This window comes from Dermacentor silvarum, chromosome 10 (genome assembly GCF_013339745.2).
Source record: "Dermacentor silvarum isolate Dsil-2018 chromosome 10, BIME_Dsil_1.4, whole genome shotgun sequence".
NCBI lineage: Eukaryota > Metazoa > Arthropoda > Arachnida > Ixodida > Ixodidae > Dermacentor > Dermacentor silvarum.
The window spans coordinates 84,293,886-84,320,094 of record NC_051163.1 but is presented as its reverse complement, the minus strand read 5'-3'; the positions used below and the strand labels follow the sequence as shown (position 1 = coordinate 84,320,094).

Below are 26,209 nucleotides of genomic sequence, written 5' to 3'. Positions count from 1 at the left end.
TGGATAGTTTGGAAGAGTTTTAGGTGGAGTACTGTACGTGTTACACCAGGAGGTTATGCAGTAATTAATGTGAGTGTACAAACGCGAAATACAGTGAGAGCAACACAGGTCGTGAAAAGAACGGACGTGACCTCGCTTGTATAACGCGATAAAACCTGCTTGCATCCATTGAGCAAACACAATGCACTGATAGAATTCCAGATCGCGCCACTGTTCTAGAGGCAATTCGAAATCTTCGCTGGTGCCGGCCTCTCTTGAGCATTGCTAGTGAATTCCGATTTTTCTACCGTTACGCATGACTCTCCTTGCTACTTTCAACCCATGTTCTCGAACGAACATGGAGTCGAAGCTCTTCCTTTATATCGCTGAGCGGAAAACAGTAAGGCCCTTCGAGTGATATTTGAGCTTAAACAATGCTTCACGGCAATTTCAAAGATAAGCGGCATGAAAAACGTAGATTGCAGGGAATTCTGTACGAACATGCGAGTTCAGAGCACATGCAGGCTTTTTAGGAAGTCTGCAATTGTTTCGCTTTGCTACAGATTTGTGTGTTGAAAGGCGTCATACCACCGAGCACAAGGGCAAGGCATTCGCATGCCTTCACCTCGCACTTGAAGAAAAAACGCTAAAAAGGGGCCCTCTGTTGACAATATAGCTTGAACAGGGGACCGCATAATGCCTTCAGTCCGGTACATTTCCTCAGTCACTCAATGGCTGGATACCCAGTTCTTCGACGAGCATGGCCATGTGAGTTTGCCAGCACATTGCCGTGCACACGGATTCAGGCGCAGTGATCTCTTCGGTCCAGAGAAGGCGCTACTATCCACGTTTTTCAACTGAGAGAAACAGAGGGTAAATTGAAAATAAAATTGAAACGAAGTGCATGGAAGATAACGAAAACTAACTTGTTAACACGGAGCAGTGCCTTGCTTTTAAGACTGCAAACATGCGGGAGCAAATATTCGTAACAGCGCGAGGCCTGTCTGCTGCAGGAAAACCCAGGTGGTGCAAATTAAAAATCCTATCCTTTAGATAGGATTGGTAAGTTTAATGCTATTAACAATCCGTCTTATGACTGACGGGCAATTATCTTGGGTCACTTGGTATGTGCCGCGTTTCAGAATCATTTTACACAAGTTGACGTTCATTGAGTACGTTTCGGGTCGCGATGATGCCGCCGCCCCGTAGCCGCTATCACATGCGAAAAAAAGTACAAGCTCTCCGCCGGGATCGAACCAAGGTCTCCTGTGTTGGAGGCGGATACTCTACCACTGAGCCACGCAAGCGCTTGCTATCCGAGAGCGGAAAAATGTACCATATAAACGCGCCCTATGCAGGCGCGCAGACAACGAGATGCGATTCAGACGCGGAACGCAAACAACGCGGTCCCAAGCCTCCGCTAGTATGGTGGCTCCATCTAGTTAAGGCGCCGGGAAACGCAACCTTTCAGACACTAACTTTTTCTGCTGCCTTAACTAGATGGTGCTAACATACCGACGGACGCTCGGGATCACGTTGATTGCGCTAGATTGGGTGCCTTGCATTGGGAGCGAATACGACAGCCATGGTTGCATTGTCGGCTGCTTGGCTGGGCTGAACGGCGCTAGCCATCGGCGATGGTGCGCGTCAGCTTGCAGGCGCGACGGCGTCCCAAGTGCGTTCCTGACGCATTCACTCAAATTACTAGGTAGTACTGTCGAAACGCTCGTCTAGCTTACGCGCTGAGTGTGCTGGGTGTGCCGCGCAGGCCTGGTATTTTTTTTTCGTCCCAGTTACTCTTTACTCAATTGAAAAAATTACGGAGTGGCCGAAGTTGGTGGGAAAGATTACCTAGTTTGCCGCATGTTTATGTATGTCCGCGCGTAATGTTCCCAAACAATAATACCGCGACAGACTGCTTCACATCAATTTTATGATGTACGTTGGATCTGCAACGCCTTACTGAAAGGGTCAATCCAACGCTATAAGCTTGTCCATGGTGTTCATGTGTCTTTCGCATAAAGCAAACTGGCGCATGTGCTCTCGGCACATACTGCGATCATCTCGGATAGCTAGTTTGCGTTGGCGCGATAGAAGTATGTGTGATCGTGACCTAATGATTAATAGAACTTGCTTCAATATGACGAGTTACCAACTAGCGCAAGAGCAATTAGCCTGCGTTTGCGTACACACACACGCGCGCACACACCGCTTCTAATTAGCGTATCGGGCCGCTTTGCTGGCAAGCCGAGATTAAATCTCGCCATAGGGCGCGTAAGATCACTTCCTAATGCGTTGCCATTGACTATTTAGCAGAGAACGTTAAAGCACGTGTCAATCGGCAAGGCAGACATGGTAGGAAAAGTCCAGCAGAGCTCGCCAAGTAAGATTCGCTTGACAAACCGGAGACGTGATCCGGACATTCGAATAAAATGTCACCAGAAGATCCGCCTTCTCAAACAGCTTCGGTCCTGAACCCACAGGGGCGTTATCTGGCCAATGGTCAAGCTATGCCAGAGGCGTACAGTTTATTGCTAAACAAAAAGCAGGCAAACGATTCTGGCTGGAACACCACGGCCATGGGTAACCTAACGAGATGAACCAGATAGCCAGAGTGGTAGATACGATAGGTCAAAGCGTAATAGCTTCTGGTGGCAGACTCGCTATTCGTCGTCACTGTAATTTCAAGCGTATACGTTATTAGCAATCATTATTGTCTATCCATGTGTAGCAGCTGAGTGCAGTAACGGTCTCGAGTATGGGTCATAGTTCCTGTGTTTGCTCCTTTTCGCGATAACTCGCGGAATTTTAGTGATTGCACTTTCTTCTTAACGCAGATGTACGTCCACGATGCCATCCGCTTCGTTAACGGCTCCAGTCAAAGGAGCCACGCCCAGGCCTTCGAAGAACTGCAACACGCGTACTCCCTAAAGTATGTGCTGTCCGATAACTACGGCCTCAGCGAGGCAGCGGCGGTCGAGAAGATTGCCGAAGCCCGCAATCGGCTTGCGGCCGACTACCTCGTACTGACAGGCGTCGTCAGCGGTAGAGCAACCAGCGCAAGGGCCCGAGGGAGGTTGGCCAACCTGGGCCATCTTGCCGGGGACGTTCTCGCACGCGTTTGCGGCTTTCTCAACCTCAATGACGTGAGAAACAACTAAAGCGCGGTACTGGGACACTCTCGTCTGGCACTTGACTGCATTAGCCCATTAATGTTAACGCATTAGGAGCATTCTCGCATTGCAGCCCATCACGGTGAAACATGGGATGAACTAAATCTTCAGGTTGCGTTTTCAGTCTTCACTGGCCCTTCAGTGCGTCCGCTACAATACGACGGGTGTTCTCCCTTAACGAGAAGCACCCTAGTCACCAACCTCCCTTCATTGGGAACTTCAGTTTTTCGCTTGTTATTTCTCTCCTTGTCAAGCATTTACCGCCTGCGTTTTTGCACACGTGTGTATTTTAAGTCTTCCACACGTGCTCTCGAAGCGCGCACTTCCTTATTGTTGATATACAAGAGCGAGTTAGCACCTCTCCGCCGTCATAGCTCGCATATGAATCGTTTTACCTTCCAAATACTCGCCTCACTGTTATACCAAAAATCTAATCTTATGCGTCCATTTGTCGCTTTTTCTTCGAGGTGGTGCTTTTTTGCATTTTTGTGAAGTAATCGGACATGTGATGGGCCATGTGCCTAACTGATGGAGTATGTTACGTTAACCTCTATAGTGCGGTTGTTCTTATTGGTCCAAATCTGATAGCGCTAAAGCACTTTTTTTTCATACACTTGTTTTACATTCTCTGTACTCAAACGTGAGAATGCTTGTAATTTGGACGCAACCTGTACTTGCGGCTCTAATAAAATTGAACTACAAGTAAATTTTGTGGTTTAAGTATTCGTGTGTTCTGGATGTTTGAGTACTTTGTACGTTCTTTTCCTCATTTCTTGAAGTCGTTGCATTTATGTGTTCTGTATACGCATTGCACTACATATAGGATTTCTGTACGTCCTACCGTCTAGTTTACAAGTCATCAATAGCTAGGTGGAGTGAACTGGAAGGATAGCTGCTACATGGTATATGGTATGAGGAATTTTGGTTGGGTCTAGAGGTGACCACTAGGTTTATGTGGCCACATTTCAGCTCTCTACAGTAGAAGCATCGTTCACTGTATACCTTGAAAACTTGAACAGCAAGTTGTTCTTCTTTATTATCAAATCGCACTAATTAGCACGACGCGATCGCAAATTTTGGCTCCGGACTTGGGCAACACAGTGCTGCGACAGCGCGTTACATTACAGAATCATCATCCCTAGAAGTTGTTGGAGGCGTTGCTAAGCTTTCGTTTTCAGTTTAACTCGGCTCTGAATGTAACGGACAAGAGTGACATTGCCAAATGGTTTGTACAGAAACCCCTACCACGGAAGGCCCACAAGCTTGATCAAATTTCATTAGACCTACCACAAGTGCGAGTAACCAGCTTAAATTTTAAGTCCATGACACGGTCTGCCTGAGCGAGTAAGGAGTGAGAATGAGCTGTACTGTGACGGCGGCGAGATGTAGGTGAACGATATATTTACAGAATATTCACAAAGCTAGCGCAAGGGATGTCTCATTCGGCCCAAGTGCTAGCGTAGCAGCGTCGACTTCGTTTCTCTACCAAGCCACGCGTTCATTCATGTCCAGATCGCTCTGTTACATCAGCCTCCGGCGGCGGAAGCGCCCTCCTGGCGCTTGCTATGAAGGCGAGGAGCTAGAAGAACAATGGCTTCAGCTGGGAAACATGATCATCAGTTGGTAGCGAGGAGGTTGAAGAAGCAGGGACCAGGGAGTACAATCTCATAATCGATGTCGCCATATTGTCGCAGCACCTTGCAGGGACCGGTGTAACGTGAGAGGAGCTTCTCTGATAGGCCAAAGTTGCGGCATGGCGACCATAGGATGACCAGAGAGCCAGGCGTGAAGTGGACGCCTGTGTGTCGGCTGTCGTAACGGGACTTTTGGGGTTCCTGCGAAGCAGAAAGTGGGTCGTGGGCAAGTTGACGAGCTGCACGGGCTCGAGCAGCTACGTCACTGGCGTATTCAATAGGCGGGCGAGGAGCCGAAGGAAGGAAGGTCTCGAGTGGCAATGCAAGTTCTCGGCCAAAATGAAATAAGACGGATAATATCAAGCGGTGTCATGCCGGGACGAATTGTACGCAAAGGTAACAAATGGCAACGTGCAGTCTCAGTCACGGTGATGTGGTGAAACATACATGGCCAGCATCTGTTAGCGTACGGTTCAGGCGCTCTGTCAACCCATTTGTCTGCGGATGATAAGCGGCGTTGAGCTTATGTTTAGTGGAGCAGGCGCGAAGGGTGACATCTATCACTCTTCAGAGGAGTACCTGCCGCAATCGGTGAGGAGCTGTCAAGGGTCGCGATGTTGTAGAATTACGTCGGGGAGGAGAAAGTGGGCGACGTCTGTAGAACAGCTCGTGCGCAATGTCCTGGTGACTGAAAAGCGCTTGGTGTAATCTGTCGCGACCGCAAGCCATTTATTTCAAGGGATGGACGTGCGGAAAGGGCCTAGAAGGTCAAGGCCAACGTGTAAGAATGGCTCTGCGGGGATATCAGTAGGTTGTAGTTCTGCGGGGATATCGGTAGGTTGTAGTTCTGCGGGGATATCGGTAGGTTGTAGTTCTGCGGGGATATCGGTAGGTTGTAGTTCTGCGGGGATATCAGTAGGTTGCAGTTCTGCTGGCAGCGCTGAGGGTTGCTTGCGGCGTTGGCAGCGTTCACAAGCAGCGACGGTACATGCCAGGCCGGAAATACCAACGCCTGATCGGACGTAGGTACACGAGGCACCTAGGTGACTGGCAGTTGGTACGCCGTGAAGCAGGTGAACACTGAAGCGTAGATGGCCCGGTAGGACAAGCAGAAGCTATGGGCCCTCTGAGCTCAGATAACGAAAATACAGAACGTTGTCGTGTAGCTAGCCCAAACGGGCGAACAGAATGGTCTGGCGATGGAGAGGCGAGATGGTCGACGATGAGCCGTAAAGACGCATGATTGCTGTTCGGTGGTGATATCATCCAAAGCAAGGATGTAAAGTACGCAGGCGTCGCAGTCAGGGTTAGTGAAATCGGGACCATTGACAGGGTGGCATCACAAGCAATCTTCGTCTTCCTGCAATCATCTAGACTCGCAGTGCACAATAAACGAGTATTCTTGGAGCCGTAGTGCCCAGTTGCCGAGACGTCCTGACGGATCCTTCAGCGACGAAAGCCAGTAGAGGGCATGATGATGGTCTTTAATCACAGAAAAAGTTCGGCCAAACAAGTAAGGTCGAAATTTTGTGACAGCGCACACTAAAGGCCAAGCACTCGCATTCAGAGATGCAAAAGTTTCGTTCGGACAAGGAAAGAAGGCGACTGGCGTAGTTGACACCTTCCTTGCCGTGCTGTTCTTGGCCAAGGATAACTCCAATTCCACGACCACTGGCATCGGTGCGAAGTTCCTCTTCTTTCTTCTTTCTGGGGTTTTACGTGCCAAAACCAGTTCTGTTTATGAGGCACGCCGTAGTGGAGGGCTCCGGATTAATTTTGACCAGCTGGGGTTCTTTAGCGTGCACTAAAAGCAAGCACACGGTCGTTTTTGCATTTCGCTTCCATCGAAATGCGGCCGCCGGGGCCGGGATTCGATCCCGCGACCTCGTGCTCAGCAGCGCAACGCCTTAGCTGACTGAGCCACCCCGGCGGGTAAAGTTCTGTAGGCGATGATGGGTTGAAGTGGGCTACTATTGGTGGTGTAGTCAATATGCGGATGAGGGCAGAAAACAAAGCTGTTTGTTCGTGTCTCCACACGAAAGGAACGTCGTTCTTCAAGAGTTCCGTAAGAGCGTGGGCAATATTCGAGAAGTTCAGAAACAAAGTGACGAAAGTAGGAACATAGTCCTACGAATCTCCGGACGTCCTTGCCTGATTTGGCTAGAGCATCGTGTAATTATAGTACCCACAAGAAACAAGCCTGTATCTCGGTTTCGTACAACCTATAAGTACCAAACTTTGCATACAACGTCCCTACAACACTAAACGCATGAAAACACAACCAACTGGAGTAATAAAACATTTACGTTCATACTTTTGCTCCATTGTGTGCTATAAAAGGGTTAAGTATCTGTATATGATATCGACTTTACTGTTCGCAAATTATATTTTATTATTTATTTGACTCATAATATTGTTACTTGTAAATTTGCATATGCATTTCTTTATGCATTGTAACTTTAAAAGTGTGGGATTTGTGATTATGTTTTATGATACAGTGTAATCTGCTTATTTTCATTTTACCTTTGTCACGGCGTATCTGTCATCTCAACCTGCGCACCTTGTACAGCTGCTGCCATGTAACGCTCACCTGGGCCCTGTCAAGAGGGCAGAGGACCTTCCAGCGTATTGTCTGGTAAATTAATTTTAAAGTTTGAATTTGAAATACAGCACAGGAAATTGTTGCACTGCTCGTACCTTGCCGGGGTTGGGTTGAACAACGGCAGCTCTGACAAGGTGACCGAGCATAGTTACCTGACGAAAACACCCATGTACTTAGATTTAGTTGCACGTTAAAAACCCCAGGTGGTCAAAATTTCCGGAGTCCCCCACTACGGCGTGCCTCATGACCAGATCGTGGCTTTGGCACGTAAAACCCCATAATTAAAATTAAATAGTTATCTGCGCCCCCCGAATCGGCACTTGACAGAGTTCAGCTGAAGAGTGGCTCTGCGGAAGACAGCAAGAACGGCCGATAAACGGGTGAGGTGGCTATGAAACGTAGGCGAGTAGACAATTACATCGTCTACATAGCCTAGACAGATGGACCCCGCAGCAGAGAGTCCATCGCGCGTTCGAAAGTTGCTGGGGCATTACACAGTCAGAACGGCGTGACCTTGAATTGGTACAGGCCATCTGGCGTAATAAAGGCACATTTTTCGCGGTCCATAGTGTCGCCTGAAATCTAACAATAGCCGGACCGAAGGTCAATGGACGAAAAATATGGGGCTCCATGAAGGCAGTCGAGGGTGTCATCGATACGAGGCCAACGGATAGACATCTTTATATGCGACTTTGTTCAGATTGCTACAGTCAACGCAGAAATGCCTACTGCCATCCTTCTTTTTCAGGGGAAAGGCAGGGGGGGGGCCAGGGACTAGACGAAGGTTCGATGGTGGTGGTGAAAAAAAGATAGCACCGGGATGATAGCACCGGGTAAGGCTAAGATGGTGCGTGTATTTATCTAATCGTTTTCCCCCACAACCTGGGTCACTGTAGCAGTCCAGGGTCGAATGGTTCAGTATCGGAATGCTGTGCTGAGGGAACGGGTTTCAAACCCAAGCTGCTGACAAGCTTGAGTCGCTGAGTATGTGGAAGTGTGTGCATATGGTTGCTCTTCAACGAACCTGTGGTCACGGGGCCAAACCATGCCACTACCACCACCATCTCCATTTCAATTTCCATTTCACACAACCAGAAGAAGGCGAACAAGCTTCCATTGCTTTAGCCTACGCAACGATACGGCCTCTTGCATCATTAACGACTCTAAGACAGCTATCCGCAACTTCACCATAGGCCTCATCTCACCGCAAGAAAAGCGCATGTACTAAGGGTAGGAATAGTCTTACAGTCATCCATGTTCTTCTAGAGTGCGCTGAAGTAGAAGCAGAGAGGAAAATATACTTCCGTTCCGCATATCGTTACCACTTACCTTTGCACCCTGCATTTTTTCTGAACAATGAACCGCTTTTTGATTTTCAAACAGTACTGAAATTTTTTGCTGAAACCGGACATCTTAAAAGTCATTTGGCCCGGATACTTGTAGCACGACCTCCTCTTGGAGGCTGCAGCTACATTACAAGCATATTTGCAATCACGTGCCTACCAGCTCTTGCCCCCAAGGACTTTGTGAGGTACTAGTGCTGCTGTCACCTGCACGTCATGCTAAGTATTCTTCATCGCAAATATTTTATGATCATAGCACACATCACAAATCGTTGCGATCATTTTAGTATATTTATATCCTAAGTATTTTACGGCGATTGATTTTAGGCCCCTTTACAGCCACATTTATCCACCATTCTTAACTCATTTCTTCATTTATTAACAAACCATTCATTGATTACTCATCACTACGTACATGGCGCTCAATTCAATTAAATTCAATTCATTTTTATTGATAAGTAAATTAGTACATAGACTGCAGTATAGAGGAAGGGGTCCCAAAGTAAAAAAACTGCAGGCAGAACTCTTTGGCCATATCTGGCCCTTGCGCCAATAAAAACTACATATCAATCAATCCGTCAAACCGCATGCTCTCAAGCACATCCCCATTTCGTCGCCGGCGCGTTCAGTTAATCTGGGCCCTGGGCGATTCGGGCCTTCCCGGGAACAAAGCCACTCACGACGCTGCCCGATAAATTGTCCACCGGACGCGTCACCCGTCATCGAAGCTGCGACTCAAGGTCTGGCGGCTGCATGAGGAAGGCGGGCTCTGGTGGGGCTAGTCTGCCGACCCCTCAAATCCATTGACCCCAGGAACGACATTCAATAAAGTTTTCTCTCTCACTCTCTCTCTCGACGAACCGCTTTCATGCCGACATACTCCTATGTCCCTGTAGAAGTGGAACTCGGCATACACCGCGCTTCAATGAAGCTCTTTGACGCCAACTTGGGCATCCAGGTATGTGTGACTCGGAACGTGCTGCTCTACAATGACCAAAAATATCATTTAAGTGTATCCGATGCTGCTCGGAATCGAGCCCATGTCACAAGGGTTCCTCAAAGACAAGCAACCCGATGCTTTAGCAGGCTGCACCATAAATGCAGTGGTTATCTACCGGTTTTTAATAAACGTCCTTCACTACAAAGCGTTAGCTAGCTGCGCCAAGAATGCCACCCGGTTATTGGCTTGCCCCCCAAAGTGGGTTTGTGTCATTAATTGAGCCTTGCATCATTATGCACGGGATATGTGGCGCTCTTTACTGAACGTCTCCCCAACCTGGGTCACTTGGTCTGTGTCACTGGATGTGCGGCAAGCGAGGGAACAATTCTAAGCGTTCGCAGGCATCGGCGCGCCAGGCTTCTCGTCTAGGAGGCGACGCAAGGTCTCACCAAAGATGGCGCAGCATGTCTGGAAAGAAGCGCAAGAGTTTTGCCCGGCTTACGGATTACGTGTTTCTCAACGTTCGCACACAACAGCGCCGTGCATTTCGGAGGCCACGCGCAGGCTTCGCGGCGGCACCACTAGATGGTGCCCAGTGTCTTTAGAGAAGCGTGATAGAAGAGTCCCACTGCAGTTCATGCCTCTTACAACATTCGTTGATACGCTGGCGATACGTTGTGTCGCTGTATCGATCCAATGCTGAGCGCATCACAATCGACAGTGATCGTGGCATAGGTTCCTGCCAGATTGTTTTTACCATCCCTCACCAGAATAGGAATTAGCCTCTCTTGTGCAATGTTTAGTACGACCACTCTCGTAAAGCTCAGCGCAAATTCCTCACCCTCAGTCACCAGCAGTTACGGAGCACCTGACGAAGGTAGTGCTCAGTGCCTGAGACGCTGCCGAGGGTGCTAAGAATCTCTGGATCAGGACAAGCCGCCACTGGAAACCTAACTAGGCCACATTTACCAGGCGAGCACTGGTGAAGCCACGGCTTTGACTAATGAGGAGGCATTAAGTGGGATATAATTGGTCTTCGTGAGACTAGGACAGCTGTTTAGGCACACACGCTGCTGACTTTTGCGACGTGCTCTGCTACAGATACAGCAGTCCAGATAAGAGTGAATGTATACCTTTCTAATTTTAAAAGGACATAGAGTACAACAAGTTCTACAACTTTGATGCAAGAGTCATGCAAGTACCTTAACATCAAAGTAAAAATTGTAAGTTAAATAGGCCCTAAACGATCGACACCTGACATTTTTTACGCATTTTTAAATAATCGCGCGCATCGTGTACAGAAGGCTGCGACGATCATGGTTGGCAATCAAGGCAACGCCACGCGAAGCAGGGAGGCACAAAATTTGAAAGAAAATACGTTCGTGTGCTGTTCTCAAGGCATTTTCGGTTGCTTCTGTCCACATTGTGGCAGCGGCTTTTTAAAGATGATAGCGCCAACGTGACGAGAGGTGGCAGCACCTACTGTGTTCGCATAGGGAGCCTTCATGCAACAGCGTTGCATGTTGTCAAGGTCTCAGGGTGGTAAACACGACGCAAGGAAACGTTGGCTTAGGAAAAGCCTTTATGGGGTGTGAGCATAAGAAAAATACAAATATTAGGAAAGCATGCGTTTATCAACCCAATATCCAAACCCTAACATATGACAAACTATATACAAAGCTGGTTTTATTATTTTAAGTCCTCTCACACGACTTATTAAGCAGTTTAAAATATTTACATGAAGTCCCTTGACATGGCCACGTCATGTCGTCGTCGCTGCTTCCGACGACACGTCGTTGGGCCCGCCGATTCGTCGTCGTAGAGCCGGCGTCGCTGATTCCGACGTTCGGCCCTCGGTTGAGCTGGTCCGGAGGTCAGGATGGTGGGGTGACCTGAGCGGCTGGAGCGCCCGGTCAACTCCGCAAGCCTGCGGATCGTAGCCGCAGGGAATCCGGGAAGCAGCGCCGTCAGCCTGTACCTGCGGCTTCCGATGGGGCGTTCGCTGAGCTCGCGGGTCGTGACCGCGGCAGCTGAAGCACAGCTTCCATTGGGTTGTCACCGTCTCCGCGATCCACCTGTTCTAATCGGCCTCCAGCTCCTTCTGCCTCTCGTCGTCCCAGAGCGTAGCTGGGCTGCTCTCTTCGGCTACGTGTCCCTTCTCCCACTGGCCACGTAGCTGCGAGTGTACTTTTGCGCTTCTTCTTTTGCTTTCATGTTGTATTCCTTTTATTCAGACGCTCATAATATTCTAACTTCTTTCTTTATTTCTGCCACCGACTCCACGTGTCTTCTTGTTCTCTTCTGCTTTTTCTTCTTTCTGTTGTGGCTCATGACCCATGTAGGCTCCCTATGTTCGCCCATTGCTAACCATTGGTCTTTCACTGAAGCATCGGCGTCACACGGAAGTTTATTGGGGGCGGTTGGAGGAGGAACCGTTCTTGTTGTGTGTTGGTATAGCTCGTAGCGTTCGCTGCACTGTGTCAAGTTGGGAAGAGTACGTAGCGACGAGGAGAGAGCATACGTAGGTTGGGTAGCGATAGCGATCGAGATACCGGGGTGGCCACGCAGTCGTTGATGAAACACCTGTAACAAATGTATTAGAAGACCATTTTAAAAACTCTTGCGGCTGTATATTTATTGTAGACTGCCACACAGCCGCCGACAGATATACAACTGTTCGAGCCGGTTTAAGGACACTTTAAGGTAGCACAAATGTACTTTTTTATATCCAGTCAAGGTGAAGTGGAAAAGTTGTATGAAGCTCAATTAATCAATAAGATCGGTCACAACACAGTATACTCTAGTCAAGGACGATTTTAATGCGAAAGTAGAAAAACTACAGGCAGTCGGTAACTGCGGCACCGAGTCCAGAACCAAATAGAGTGCGAATAATAAATAACTTATTCTAGAAGCACCGTAACAGATACGTAACTTGAAGTATACCTGAAAATGCCAAGGAAAGAACCGAAAAGAAAATCACGTGCCATTCCACTGCTGTGAAGGTGGATCACCAGCGAAGCGGTTTAGCACACGGCCTATAGCGGTGACAGAGTTTAGATCAAAGGTGTGACTAAATTTTATTTCTCTTGAGCGGCGACGGCGGTCCTCCCGAAGAAAGACACACGCGCACACACTTTTATTTTGATCAGAGGTCATCATCGGTGGGGTACATTCGTGTGGAAGACTACCGCCACCTCGGGAAGCCGGAAGAAACTAAACACGCGCGATGGGATCACCACGCCGGGAAAGCGGAAGGAAACTAGGCACGCACTCGCTGGAAATGACTACAAAGAGAGGCCGATATGCGAGCGTACACATGGCCGACCTGGGTCGCACAGCCGCAAATCTTTGAGAAACGCTCATTATCTACCTGAGAATCTTCGGATTTTGAAAGTGGAGCCTATTGATAACTAATCTAGAGAAAATGCATATCCAAATACATATTTGGATAGAAACGACAACGCGAACTTACTAACTTGCCGGTGTTTCCGTTGGGCCCAGGATCCTTTTAATAATGACACGGCAGACGGGAGCTTACTACACGAAACACAGACTTTAAACAGACACGCTAGCACGATAGAGACGATTTTCATGTACCTGGACCAGAAGTCGCGAATCGTTTGTCCTTCTATATAAAGATGTGCCTAGCACTCGTGCGTCACCACTCGCCCGTGTGCATCGTCGTTGTGGTGCCCGTGACGGTGGAGTATCGTTGTGGCTACCTCGCTGCTATCGCGCCGTACCTTGTCGCACTACGCTGCTCCTTGTCGCGACGTGGAAGCAGCAAGAAAACAGCAGGCTGGTAGAACACCAGGCCACTGCTGTAGCTGGCCAGTAACGCCTGGCCTGTAACGCCTCGGCCGCTATAACGTCGGGCTCGGTCAGCGGACAGGTAGCTCAGGCGCCCCGGTGGCCAGCAGGAAGCACTGCACCAGGCCGCTATGACAGCAGGGCTGGTGCACAAGAGAGCAGAGCCACGAGCCGGATTTACAACCCGGTCCGCACGGTAGCAGGACACCCGTTCGCCAGTCCTCGGGATCGCTCAGCAGGCAGGTAGCTCAGGTGTCCCGGTCCCCAGCATGAAGCACTGCACCAGGCCGCTATGACAGCAGGCCGCTGGTGCGCAGGAAAGCCCAGCCACGAGCTGGATCTCCTTCGGGGTCCGCACGGTAGCTGGACACCCGGTCGCCGGCACCCGAGCCTTGAACCGCCGTTCTGCGAGTTGACGTTCGAGGCTGCCGGTTGTTGTTGTTGTTGTTGTAGCCTATCACGCCTGTGGCTCCTACCCACGGAGGGGGATTGGCCAAGAAATGGGTGGATTATTCCAAATTAATATGGAGGATACATTTCCGAATATCTATGAAATTAGTATTGAACAGCGTAGAGTTATATGTTAAAGTAGATCAAGAAAGTCATATCGAATGAGTAATCATTAACTTGAAAGTACAAAAAAAAGGATAGAATTTAGCAGGGTATTCGTTTGGACTCTGTAAGGAACGTTTGGACGGCGAAGCAAGCATCCCTGTGGCTGAATCCCAAAGTGGACGCCCCGAACGAAAGAATATTAGGTTCTGTTAAGTCCAGGCCAAGCCTTCGAAAAGGTATTTCCAACAATCGTTTTCTTGCCGCAGTAAAGCGGCGACAAGATAAAGGAAAGTGGTGTATCGTCTCTTCCTCATTACAAAACGGGCAGAGGGGGGAGGGAACCAAACCCGACCTGTGTAAGTAGAAATTTAGGGAGGGTATACGGCAACGTAATTTGGTGAGAGAGACCTCAAGCATCTTTGTGTTACAGGATTCGCTACGCCAGGGAAATATCAGGTGCTTATAATCTGGAGAAGCAGTCAGAACTGGGTTTGATAAGGCTTTTCTAATTGATCGCATCCGAAATCTAGCCGCCGTGATGTGTGCAGTCACTGGTAGAATGGGAAGAACAGGGCCGGAAAGTGAGGTCTTTGCCATTAAAAAACAACTCTTTATGACCAGGTACCCAAATCAAATGAACACATTGCACATGGGCAGGAACTAGCAAGTAAAATAGTTTTAGCATAGGTGAATCGTTAGTGGCGGTAAGGGAAGAGCAAACAGAAAGGGAGTCACTAAGGATAGCAGCTGTTGTAGTCGTTTGGTCTAATTTACGTAAAGCTAGGATTACTGCTAAAAACTCGGCCAGAAAAATAGGCACAAAATCGGGCAATCTTAAATAAAAAGACCAGTCGAGTGCAGGACAAAATATCCCAATGCCAGTCTTTTCCTCGCTCTGTGATGCATCTGTTGCAATGATAATATTTGTTCCTAGGGAGCTTAGGTGGTCTTGTAACATGGCGTTTAAGATGCTGTAAGGTAGTAGTTTTGCGTGGTTTGGGAAAATATTGTCGAACCTGATATCCAGGTAATTTGAATGCGTATTGTTAGGAAGCACATCGCGAATTTGCACATTTAGTGGTTCGAGTAATTTTTGCACAAATATAATCTGTGGTGTATGAAACCTGGGCCAATGAACGGGAAAAAATAATTGTGGATCGGAGATGAAAATTATTTGAGGACGGTCTAATGGTGATTCATATAGTCGTAAGAAAGTCTGAACGGTCAGAAGGTGAAATCGGCATATAATAGGTGGGATTCTCGCTTCCAGATATAATACGGCATTTGCAACGTATTTTGGAAGGCCTAAGCACAGACGTAGCGCCTCTCGCTCTAATAAAACTAGCGGTCGAAGCTTGTATGACAGGAACACCTGAGAATAAAACACAGCCAAATTCTAATACTGGACGAACGTACATTTTATATACCATCAAAAGGGATTTTCTTCGCATACCTGTTCTTCGATTGCTTAACTTGCGCAAAATGCCCATTGTACGAGCTCCTTTTGTTGCAAGATATTCAATATGCGGCCGCCAGTTAAGATTTCCGTTATAGATAACTCCAAGGTACTTCAGTGACTGTACTTGTGGGATATCTTCGAGATGATAATTAAGCGATATGTATACTGGGTCTTTAACGGGAAAACAAGGATAGCACACTTATTAGCATTCAGGTTTAAGTGTAAGCTATCCAGCCAGCCTTCCAGTTTCTTTAGATAGGACTGCAAAATTTTGTCAAGGGAGTATAGGTCACTAGCCATACCAAAAAAGGCAATGTCGTCAGCATAAACGTAGGTACTGACACCTGGGTGAACGGGGATTCCGCTCAGTAAAATATTAAATAATATTGCTGAAAGTACCGATCCCTGAGGCACACCTCTTGTTTGCTCGTGTTTACCAGATGAATAGCCGCTTCGAAAACAAAAGAATTCCCTGTCTTTCAAAAATTCATGCACCCATGCTACAATATATCCTGGAAAGCCATGGCCCTGTAACCGATTTGTTAAAATTGCATGTTCAGTGCTGTCATAGGCTTTACATATATCTAAAGTAACTAACGCCGCATATTGTTTTTTCTGTCTGGCGATGTTAATGCGACTTTCAAGGTCTACATGCGCGTGCCATATTGAATAGCCAGATCTAAATCCAATTTGACAAGGACTCAACAATTGATTTTCATCAATAAACTTCATTATATGCCCGTGAAGCACTCTTTCAATAAGTTTTGCTATGTTTGATGTCAACGCAATTGGTCTGATGTTGTCGATAGTATACCCTGCCCCTTGCTTTTTAAGTAACGGAATAATTTTGGCGATCTTCCATTCATGTGGAATCCATGCATTGCTAATAGAGTAATTTAGCAACTTCAGAAGCTCACGTGGGGCTTCTTGGAAGAAAATTTTTAACATTGCATTTGTTATTCCATCCGGGCCAGGCGCTGTAGTTGGTAACCGTAACATGACCTGTGCTAGTTCCGAATAGAATATCTCTTTGTAGTGCGAGAATGTAGGAGTAAGAACAGAATATTGAAGACGCGTTGTGAACCGGCTCTCCAATCCTTTAGCCAATAGGTCTAAGGACTCCTGCATTTCCTGTGCGGTATAGACAATTGAGTCTACATTAACGCTCAGTGGGAGTCTGTTTGTAGATCGAAGGATATAAAATAAAGCACGTTTGTTTTTGGATTCAGATAGATAATCAAAATGTTTTTTATCGTACTCATCTTTTGCGTGTTTGACAGTGCGTTTGAAGGTTGCCGAAATAAATTGATAATCTTTCCAATTTTGTGGGCTCTGATTATGTAGAAGTTTTTTCCAAGCAGCTTTTCTTCTGCGATAAACTCGTGAGCACTCATTGTTCCACCAGGGACTAGATGATGTACGTTTAGCTGTCTGAATTACGAATTCAGACTTTTGTCGGTCGCTCTCACGCTCTGCGTGCTCTCATGCCCCTTCTTTGTTCATGGCACGTGGTGGTCTTCTTCCATTACAATCATCACCAATCCTCTTCTTGGTGGTGTCATACAATCACCATCACTTCAAGCTGGCTTGTCACGCACTTTGTCTTGGCACCTCCACACGCCACTATCTACATCATCACACATATCCAAGATAGAAACATTTCAACCTATTAGCAGTCAGCTAGGGTAGAAGCGAATGAATTGAAAAAAATTATTTTCTAGGGTTCTACGGGCCTAACCTACGGCCTCATTGTGAGGCACGCCTTAGTGGCAAATTATAGTTTATTTTTGTCACCTTGGATTACATATTCTGCATCTATCTATGTAGGCGGGCGAATTCAGGCAACTGCTCACAAAGAAATATAATGTTTTGAACAGGAGGGCGAAGATAGCATAGCAATAATGCATGACGTCTTAATTCGAATATCTTGAAAGGCCACAAAAAAAAATTCTACGCTTTTAGTGTCAAATGCACGATGAGATTATGAGGCACGCCGGTTGTGGGGGACTCCGGATCAACTTTGACCGCTTGGGGTTCCTTAACTTCGACCCAATTCACGAACACGGGCGTTTTTGCATTTCGCACCCCTCAAAATGCGGTCGCCACGGCCAGTGTTTGATCCCGCCACCTTGCGCTTAGCAACGCAACACCATAGCCGCTACGCCACCGTGGCAGTTTAAGGCCGCAGTCGAAATTGGAGGTAAGGCACCAAAACGGCGAGCAGGTCATCTCTGCGATAAATCAAAATACGTTATAATAACAGATAATGAATGCGTCTTGCTTTAGAGGACCGGTAAAAGTAGTGGAATTGTGAAAGTTGATAAGCAAGAAGAAAATAAATGATATGTGAAATAGCACCTATAAATAATTACAAAGACTGTCAGCCCCTCCACCGGAGTGGAGATGGAAGACCAGCGACGCTGTACTATGGTGGGAATTATGTATTTCCAATTATGACTATTAAGATATGATGGTGTAATTGGTTAGCTGAACTATTAAAGGATGAGATATGTATGTGATCCGGTGGTTTTCATTTATTTAGTGACCACAGGGACCACGGCCTTATGGTCGCTACGGTACACCACCATAGGGTGTACGGCTACGATGGAACGTTGTTCATAAACACGTCACCAACGCCGCGCGCGTTCGGTGCGAACGCGGGTAAAACGCCGCCACCGTCAACAGTTGTGCGCGTTTGTGTGATCGCACACAAGCGCAGTCGAAACGCTGGCTACGGGAAGGAACGGCTAAACGTCGTTGTCAGCACTGTTACGGGAGGGGCCGGCGAGAGCCCAGAGAGTCGGCGGCACAGGGGGCAAATGCCGGCAGGGTTGAGCGCATGCGCCGCAGTGGGAGAGTGGGCACACCCACGCAAAGTCTAGGATGTGTCGAGGCCCTCCTCGCCCACCACTCCCCTTCAACTGGGAAGTCACGTTTGCTCTCCACCGTGCGTACCCTCTCCGTGAAAGCGCGCGTCCCTCGCCCTCGCGCGCTTTTCTCGCACATAAGTCGCGTTTGCTCTCCGCCGTGCGTTCGCTTCCCGTGAAAGCGCGCGTCCCTCGCCCTCGTGTGCTTTCACGCGCACATACAGCATACGGCCAATGAGAGTTTTTTTTTTCTATTGCCAGACGCGACCATCGAAGAGTGAGCCCTTAAGAGCTTCGCTGTAATATTTGAGCCGCATGAAATCAGCAAGAATGAAGTTAGGAATTGGAAGCTACAATATATATGCACTAGTAAAAGATAAGCACAGCAATGTCAGCAATATCGACAATATAGTAAAGGCAGCAAAGCAATTTTACATTAAAATGTGGAACCCCCCCACCAACGACGTAACATGGAGTAGATGCCGTGACCAACACGAAACATAAGCTTTATGTTTGAAGGTTTTAAGTTCTCAAGATCCATGTTCCGGTTCCTATTTTTAAGAACATGTTCAGTAGCCAGGCACGATAGCGAGAATTCGTACTTGACAATCAGCTTCCAGAATATGTGCGGGAAACGGACACCTATGCCGAATACTCACGTGGTGCCCGCATCGTGATAAGCAAATCTGCAGAAGGAAGAAAATTGGGCGGGGCGCGTATACGTTAGGCATGGAAAATTATGACCGCCAGCCTTAGTGATATCATTGAAACAAGAACTCTACAATATTTTAATGCTACTACAAATAGCATACGGACCAGGAAGTTCAAACGTAAAAACTTCCGGCAGAACCCATTTCACGAAGAATGTCGAGGTTCATGCGATTATAACTTAATTAATGTAGCGACACCTTATTGCCAGCGCTGAAACGTGGAAGCAGAAGGGCTCTAATTGCGGTTCCCACACCACACTTGGCGCCAACTAGCGGCACCACCGCGAAGAAACCGCGGAGAACCGGAGAAATTAAAAGGATACTTTTTGGCATTGAAGAGAGGCACATGCCGTCTGGTACAAACCCAGTGCTCCAAGTTGGCATCAGGGAGGTTCCTTCAACAGCGACCCACACACAGTGCCACACATCGAGTGAGCGGATTCGTCTGATGGTTGGTTTTGAAGTCTGTACCGTCAGCACAGCAGCTTGATGCACTACCCATTAGACCATGGACTACCCACTCCCAGTGAGCCCAGTTGGCGGGAAAGCGGTTAGATAGATAGATAGATAGATAGATAGATAGATAGATAGATAGATAGATAGATAGATAGATAGATAGATAGATAGATAGATAGATAGACAGTAGTAGTCAGCCCCCGGAAATGCGTTAAATACCCTAAGAATGCTAATGACATAAAAATATCCTAGAAAATGCGTGAAATACCCCAAGAATGCTAATTGCAATAATAAAGTGGAATAACGAGCTACATTAGTGAGCTGCTGTGTTGTAACATCTAGGAAATAGTGAGCCACACATTCCATCACTTGGAATTGGAGACGCAATCTCCGCAATTGCACTACCTGCTTAATTATCTTTCATGCTGCCACGGTGCAGTGTTTGTTATGTGGATACTTGCTGGTGGAGTGTTCCTTTGAACTTTTTGAAAAAATTACGAAATCTCTCGTCGAAAACCCGCAATTTTGGACAAGCATAGTAAATGTTAAACTTTTACCAGTAGTATAGTACACTATGTCAGTTTTCTGAGCCCTGACTTAAAAAATAGATTTAGCGTGTCCGTAAACGTGCTATCGCTTCCGACATACCCGGCTACCGGAGATAGGTACGGCAGTGATAACGCTGGCAGCGACATCTTTTGATGGAGAGCTTCCAGTGACGGAGCCAAAGAGCTGACAAAGGAAGTACTACCGTGAGGTATCATATCCTATAAAAATGGGAGGCGGGGCTTTTCACGTAAGCTGACGCGGTTCCTAGGCGGCTGTTATGGGGGTATGGGACAAAGCAGGGAAATGAACGTCATTTGGGGAAGCTAGTTAAGGCAAATTGGGAGAGTGCTTATGTTGGCAATAATGCTCGCCTCATGGCAGCATATCAGCGTTACATTTCAGCTTCTTCTGTCTTCTTTAATATTTACCCAATAAAAAAGTTGTGGTAAGGCTGTCCGTAGACGACACTTTCTCTCTCTCTCTCTGTCCTTTTTCAAACCCCTATTTCCCTACCCCAGTCCAGGGTAGCAAACCGGATTCTAACATCTAGTTAAATCCCTTGCCTTTCTCACTATCTCTCTCTGGTGTATAACAGAAGTCCACTGGACCTTGGTGAGTGTATCTTTAAATCCAAGGCTTCCCTAGAAGCATTAGCTTTGCGGCGTTAGGTTTCCCCCCTCTGTTTATATCACACCACATTTTCGGTTCAGCGCGCCGCTATGACATGACGGTCGATCCCACGACTCACGCCATTTGAAATGATTACCATTCCTGCCAGCTGTCTCTCTGAACACTACAACACTCACCACAAAGCCATCCATCACCCCCCCCCCCCTCCCCATCTTGCTCCTCCGCCCCTAATAAGCAGTTCAGCGTTCAAACAGCAAGATACTAGAAAAGCCTCCCTACAGACGCTAGCCTGCCTACAAGCCCCAGGAAGTAAAAGGAAACACATCGTTTATCTAATACAATAATTTGTTTTCCCACTCCCTCGTGTATTATACTCCTAACCCGGGAATTCGAGCTACAGTCAAGAAATAAATAAAGGAAAAGCTCAGTGACGATTGAGCAGTAAATACGAGGAAAATGCGCTAGCCATAGGTCGCATCTTTTTGAGATCCCGATTTTATGGTTCAAACCGCGTTCGCCACAATGCACAGTGTTGTTCAGACACTGACGCGACGCACGTCCTGCCTCTTCCAGGACCGAAGTGCAACAGACAGTAGTCTGCTCCGGAGCACCCTAAATGCATACCGGGTGTATCAGCGAACACTTTCAGAAATTTTTAAAGGTTGCCTGTGGCAGATAGCACAACTCTAGTTCATGAGCTGGTCTCCTCGAAGAGGCGGACATTACTTGCACGAAACATTGAAATGCATAATCGACTAATTAACGAAAATACTAATTAAGTTTTTACCTAATTGCCTTATGGCCGATATTGCAATTTACAAATTCTAGCCGTGGAGCTCGCGAGGTGGATCCGCTTGGAACGAATTCTCAGGGTGACACCAGTTTCGAGATATTAACGCATTAGGTACCAGCGTGACCATATGGTCACGCAGATGCGCACGAAGCCTTTCAATTTATACAGGTTATAAAAGAAAGCGGGAAATAGTGGTTTGCAGTTCGGCACGTCGAGATGCAACGGTGGCGTGGGAAGTGTTTTCTTTTATTTCGGTATTCATTTAAGCAATAGCATGATCCACATGTCTCTGTAAAGCTTATGCAATATTTGAACTTACGGTGATCATTTGTGAGAGAATAACTTTCGTTTATTTTGTGTACGAGCGTGTTATTGTACGTATTGCCATATGATCACGCTGGGCCTTTGGGCTACCTATATTGTCCAACGCCAGCCCCATGGGTACGAAGAGCATGCGCTTTCCGACGACGGGGATCATCATTGTGCGGTGGATGGACAACTCTGTTGTAACAATTGCATGCACCGTACACGGTGTAGAGCCCATGTCATCTACAGACAGGCATTCCTGTGCACAGAAGAAAGGGATCAAAGTGCCTCGTCCAGATGCTGTTACCCGATATAACTGCTCTATGGGAGACACAGACCACATGGATGCAAACATAGGGGCCTACGGGATGGCAATTCGTGGCAAGAAATAGTGGTGGCCAATATTCACTTGGCTTTGGGATGTGGCCATAAGCAATGCTTGGCCGCTTATTTGAGGTACAGGGTCCAACCTCACTCAACTTGCATTCCGTAGGCAAATAGCCCAAAGCTACCTCACAAGGTGGGACAACAAGCCGAAATTACCTGGTCTCAAAGAACGTCAAAGCCTGGTGACATTGCTTTTTGTAGTGCACGATATGACAAAGTGGCCCACTTTGTTGGAGCCGTACCTAACGGCAAAAGGCGCAGGGGCGCGGGTGCGCTGGAAACAATTGCAACAGCACGGTGCGCACACAGCTCGCTAAATGTGACATCGGCATGTGTATCCCGTGCTTCTAACCATACCATACTAAATAGCTGTCCCATAGGTTCCTAATTACATTGGTTGCGATGTATCAAGGCCTAAAATAAAATTTGTCACTTAGTGCTTTTTGCTGTAGGCTAGAGGCCCAGCGTGACCATATGGTCACGGGCCTTATTTTCTAAACTAAGAGCAAGTTCACAATGAAAGTTTTTATGTGACTTACTTACACGCAAATACGATAAAAAATGACATTTGTTGCGACAAAACACGAAAAAAAAGAGAAACCGCTTCCTAATGCGTTAATTCCCGAACTTTGCGGAGAAATGCATTAACTTTCCAGTTACTTTTGTGCTTCAATCCATAAAAAGACGTTTTGTTAAGAAAGTAACAGGAACTCCTATGCATTTGCAATGCAATGAATGCCAATGCGCAGATAATTCTATTGTGTAAGTTGGCTTTCATGCGGTGCGTTTTCGGCGCTCAAGGACGAATCAGTGAGACATAGAAAGCATTGCTTTAATACACACTTAGCATCTGCTTTTTGGGTATCGACAAATCGGAAAATTGCTTCTCTGAAATACATACACGCTAGCCGTGCATCCGGATCGCAGTGATATTCAGCCATACGGGAGCGCCGTATAGAGTGAAAGCATATTACCATAGTCATGCCAAAAGGAACTACGTCATCGTTATCGATAGCTAGGTACATCAACCGGTGGGGTTCTAAACATCTATTACGTAAACCTCTGTGATGTCGACTTCAGGAAATAAAACAAGCAGAAAAAAGAACTATTGTTCCCTGATGGTAATTGCACTGGGCTGCTATGCTGGTGGACGGAGTTTTGATCCCACCATAAATGACACGTAATATGTTTTCAATTATGTTTTATACGAAGGCATTATATGCCCCATGAAACGTAAAATCCGGCGTCCAGCGTTACCATCCGATGGTACAAAAACCCACGATACCAAGTGATGACGTCACGTTTCAATGTCAGTGAAAACCTACCTGCAGCCACACACAAAAAACTGACTTCGTCCGATTTGAAAATTGACTTGACCCACATTCAAAACCAACCTGGCCGACTCCCACATTTGACTTGGGCCACCCCCAAAATTTACTTTGCCCAACTATAAAATTGAGTTGATCCAGATTCAAGACTGACCTGGCCCACTCCCGCAATTGACTTGGCCCAGTCCCAAAACTTGGGTGGCCCACCCTCAAAATTGACTGTGCCCAATTCGATCATATCAAGAAGTGATTACATCACGTCACATTGTCATGGGGCCAAGTAAGAACCTTAGTTACAAGGGCATATGACGAAGTTATGTCGTCATGGGACGTGTCACATGACATAGTATGGACGTCCATATAGTCGACACGCCCAGAATGATTTAGCATTCACTGCACGTAAGAAGTAGGTGCCCCTTTTACTTTTTTTGGCACAAGCTATTCGGCGTAAAATCAGCAGTGCTAAATGGCCATTGGTAAGAGAACTAAAGGATGGTACGCAAAGAAACCTCCGCTTTAATAAATGAATGATGCATATTTTTTAGCGATTGTTTCGTAAAATTTATATTTGTGCTTCGTTTCAGTCTGGCCAGATAGCACTGCTCCAATGATACATCTTCGCGTGTTTATTTTATCAGTGAGCGTGGTCCCTCAAACGTTATCCTTGAACACCTCATTTGCACACTATACATGTCCCTTCTGTGCAGTATCGATCCTTATGTTATCGCAACAACCAAACAGAACGAATTCTTTGCTTTTTTTATTCCTTTGCGCTAGGCCTCTGAAATATACCATTGCGCAGCATTCCGTTTCTCCGACGCATTTCGTGGCGCGCGCGACGAACCGATAATCGCGTATCGCGTACACGTCACAGACTCGCGCATGCGCAGTTCTCGCGTGTCGCTGTCGCGGGACGCTCCGCGTGGCCGGATCGGCTGTCAATGCACCCACTAGCGACCGAACGCATCGAATGGCAGGCGCGCGGCAAGAGATGGGTAGCGACCCACGCTACTACAGCAAGCACGCTGCAATGACTGCTCCTGCCGGGACGTCCTTCTGGTCCCTCAAGCGCAGCCTGGCACGGCTTGGAACCGACAGCGGGGACAAGGAGGGCGTCAGCGCCCCGCTATCGAGCAAGACGGCCGGCCTGTCCTCCGGCGTCAACGCCATGACGGTCGACTACGGCAGCGCGGCGTCCACCGCCCTGCCCATCAGGAAGAAGAGAAGGCGATCCACCCACAGGGTCGAGAGGTGAGTCGTGGATTCTTGTATATAGTATACGGTGCATTCGCCCACCCAGTCTCACACCTGATGTGCGTTCTTCTTCTAGTTAGCTCTGACATTATCACCGTGTTGAAAGGTCTATAGATGCAATACTATAGGTTCAACCGGCCGCGGTAGCTCAGTGGCCATGGCGCCCGGTCTGCTGAGCAAGAACGAGGTCGTCTGTTCGATTGCCGGTTGGAGAGGACACATTTTTATGTACTCGGCGTTGCTCTCGAGGCCGCAGGCTTAAATTGCGGCGGCGGCGACCACGTTTCAATGGGAGAGGATGGCCGAAAACGCTCTCGTACGTAATTTATGCGTGCGAGCTAGAGAATTCAACGGCGTAAAATGTTATCCGGTGCGCCTCATTATGAGCCGCGCTCACAAATATCTCATTTGACATTTTTGTTAGATATATGTCCGTTCGATGAATTTAGGTTCTGCTGCAGTAATCGCCATTATCAATTTGGAGGCGAATTTTCACATGTGAATCTTGAGACAAAGTATTGCCGTTGTCACTTGACCGCCGATATAATTTAAACGGCCGCTCAAGAGCCACTTAAATTACAGCTGGAGGGTGATTCAACCTTCTGGTTGGTCAAACGCAGTGTCTTCCCTAACGAGTCCGAGTTGACAATGCGGAGACGTCACAGTTCACCGCACACTATCGCGTCACTCCTAGCGTGATGGCAGTACGTGGAGCATCAGGCTGCTAAAATTTTTTATTCCGCAATTATATCGACACTTCAACCAGATTTCTGCCGTCGGCGTCTCCGTCACCGTGAGGTTCCGTATAACGTCCAAGGGCGATAAAATCGTCGCCGCGCGCTGTATGCGCGAGTGAAAGCGCGCGGGGGACGCTCGCTATCACGGAGAGCGAATGCACGGCGGAAAGCAAACGCGACCGTCGCGCGAAAGGCCGTGGGGGTATGGGAGGGAGGGAGGGAGGCGGGGCGACGCTGTGCTACGGCACCAAATGCTTATCTTGCAACAGGCCGCAAAGGGAACTGGCCACTAGACCACACGAAAGCGGGAAGGCAGCGCGAGGAGGAAGTGGGTGGGGGGCGGCAGCTTCTCTGCCAAACAACTGCGTTTGTACTTTGCCCCGCTGTGGCGGTCGCCCGCACCGTCTCTTAAAAGCAATCTCCACACGGCTCTGACCTTTGTATGTGCCGTGCATTCGCCGCTCAGTTTTCGTTGAAGATAGACCGCACGAACCTTCGCCCGCTGCGGCGGCTGCGCTTGCTGCCAGCGTTTTGACAGTCGTTGTCTGCGGTAATTCAGTGTGATCTATTCATGTTTGCTGGTGCGCGCTGACACCGACGCGTGTTAATTCAATTGTAAGCGAATGCGTCCAACATTATGGAGCCGATAAAACTATCCCTACTCCGAATAGCTCTCTACAAATTTGCTATCGCAATT

General features: G+C 47.6%; 2 protein-coding genes across 2 annotated transcripts in view; both read left to right on the top strand.

Annotated features, from left to right (window-relative positions):
- The window catches only part of LOC119431671 (uncharacterized), a 63,799-nt gene extending 59,926 nt beyond the window's left edge, over positions 1 to 3,873 (top strand). The window contains exon 11 of the mRNA XM_037699149.2: positions 2,817 to 3,873. Coding sequence (XP_037555077.1) covers positions 2,817 to 3,140 — 324 coding nt within the window. The 3' untranslated portion in view covers positions 3,141 to 3,873. The remainder of the gene's footprint in view (positions 1 to 2,816) is intronic.
- A 20,557-nt stretch (positions 3,874 to 24,430) lies between these two features.
- LOC119466231 (P protein) overlaps positions 24,431 to 26,209 on the top strand; it is a 39,488-nt gene continuing 37,709 nt past the window's right edge. Inside the window, exon 1 of the mRNA XM_037726710.2 lies at positions 24,431 to 24,772. Within this exon, the coding sequence (XP_037582638.1) occupies positions 24,492 to 24,772 (281 nt within the window). The 5' untranslated portion in view covers positions 24,431 to 24,491. The remainder of the gene's footprint in view (positions 24,773 to 26,209) is intronic.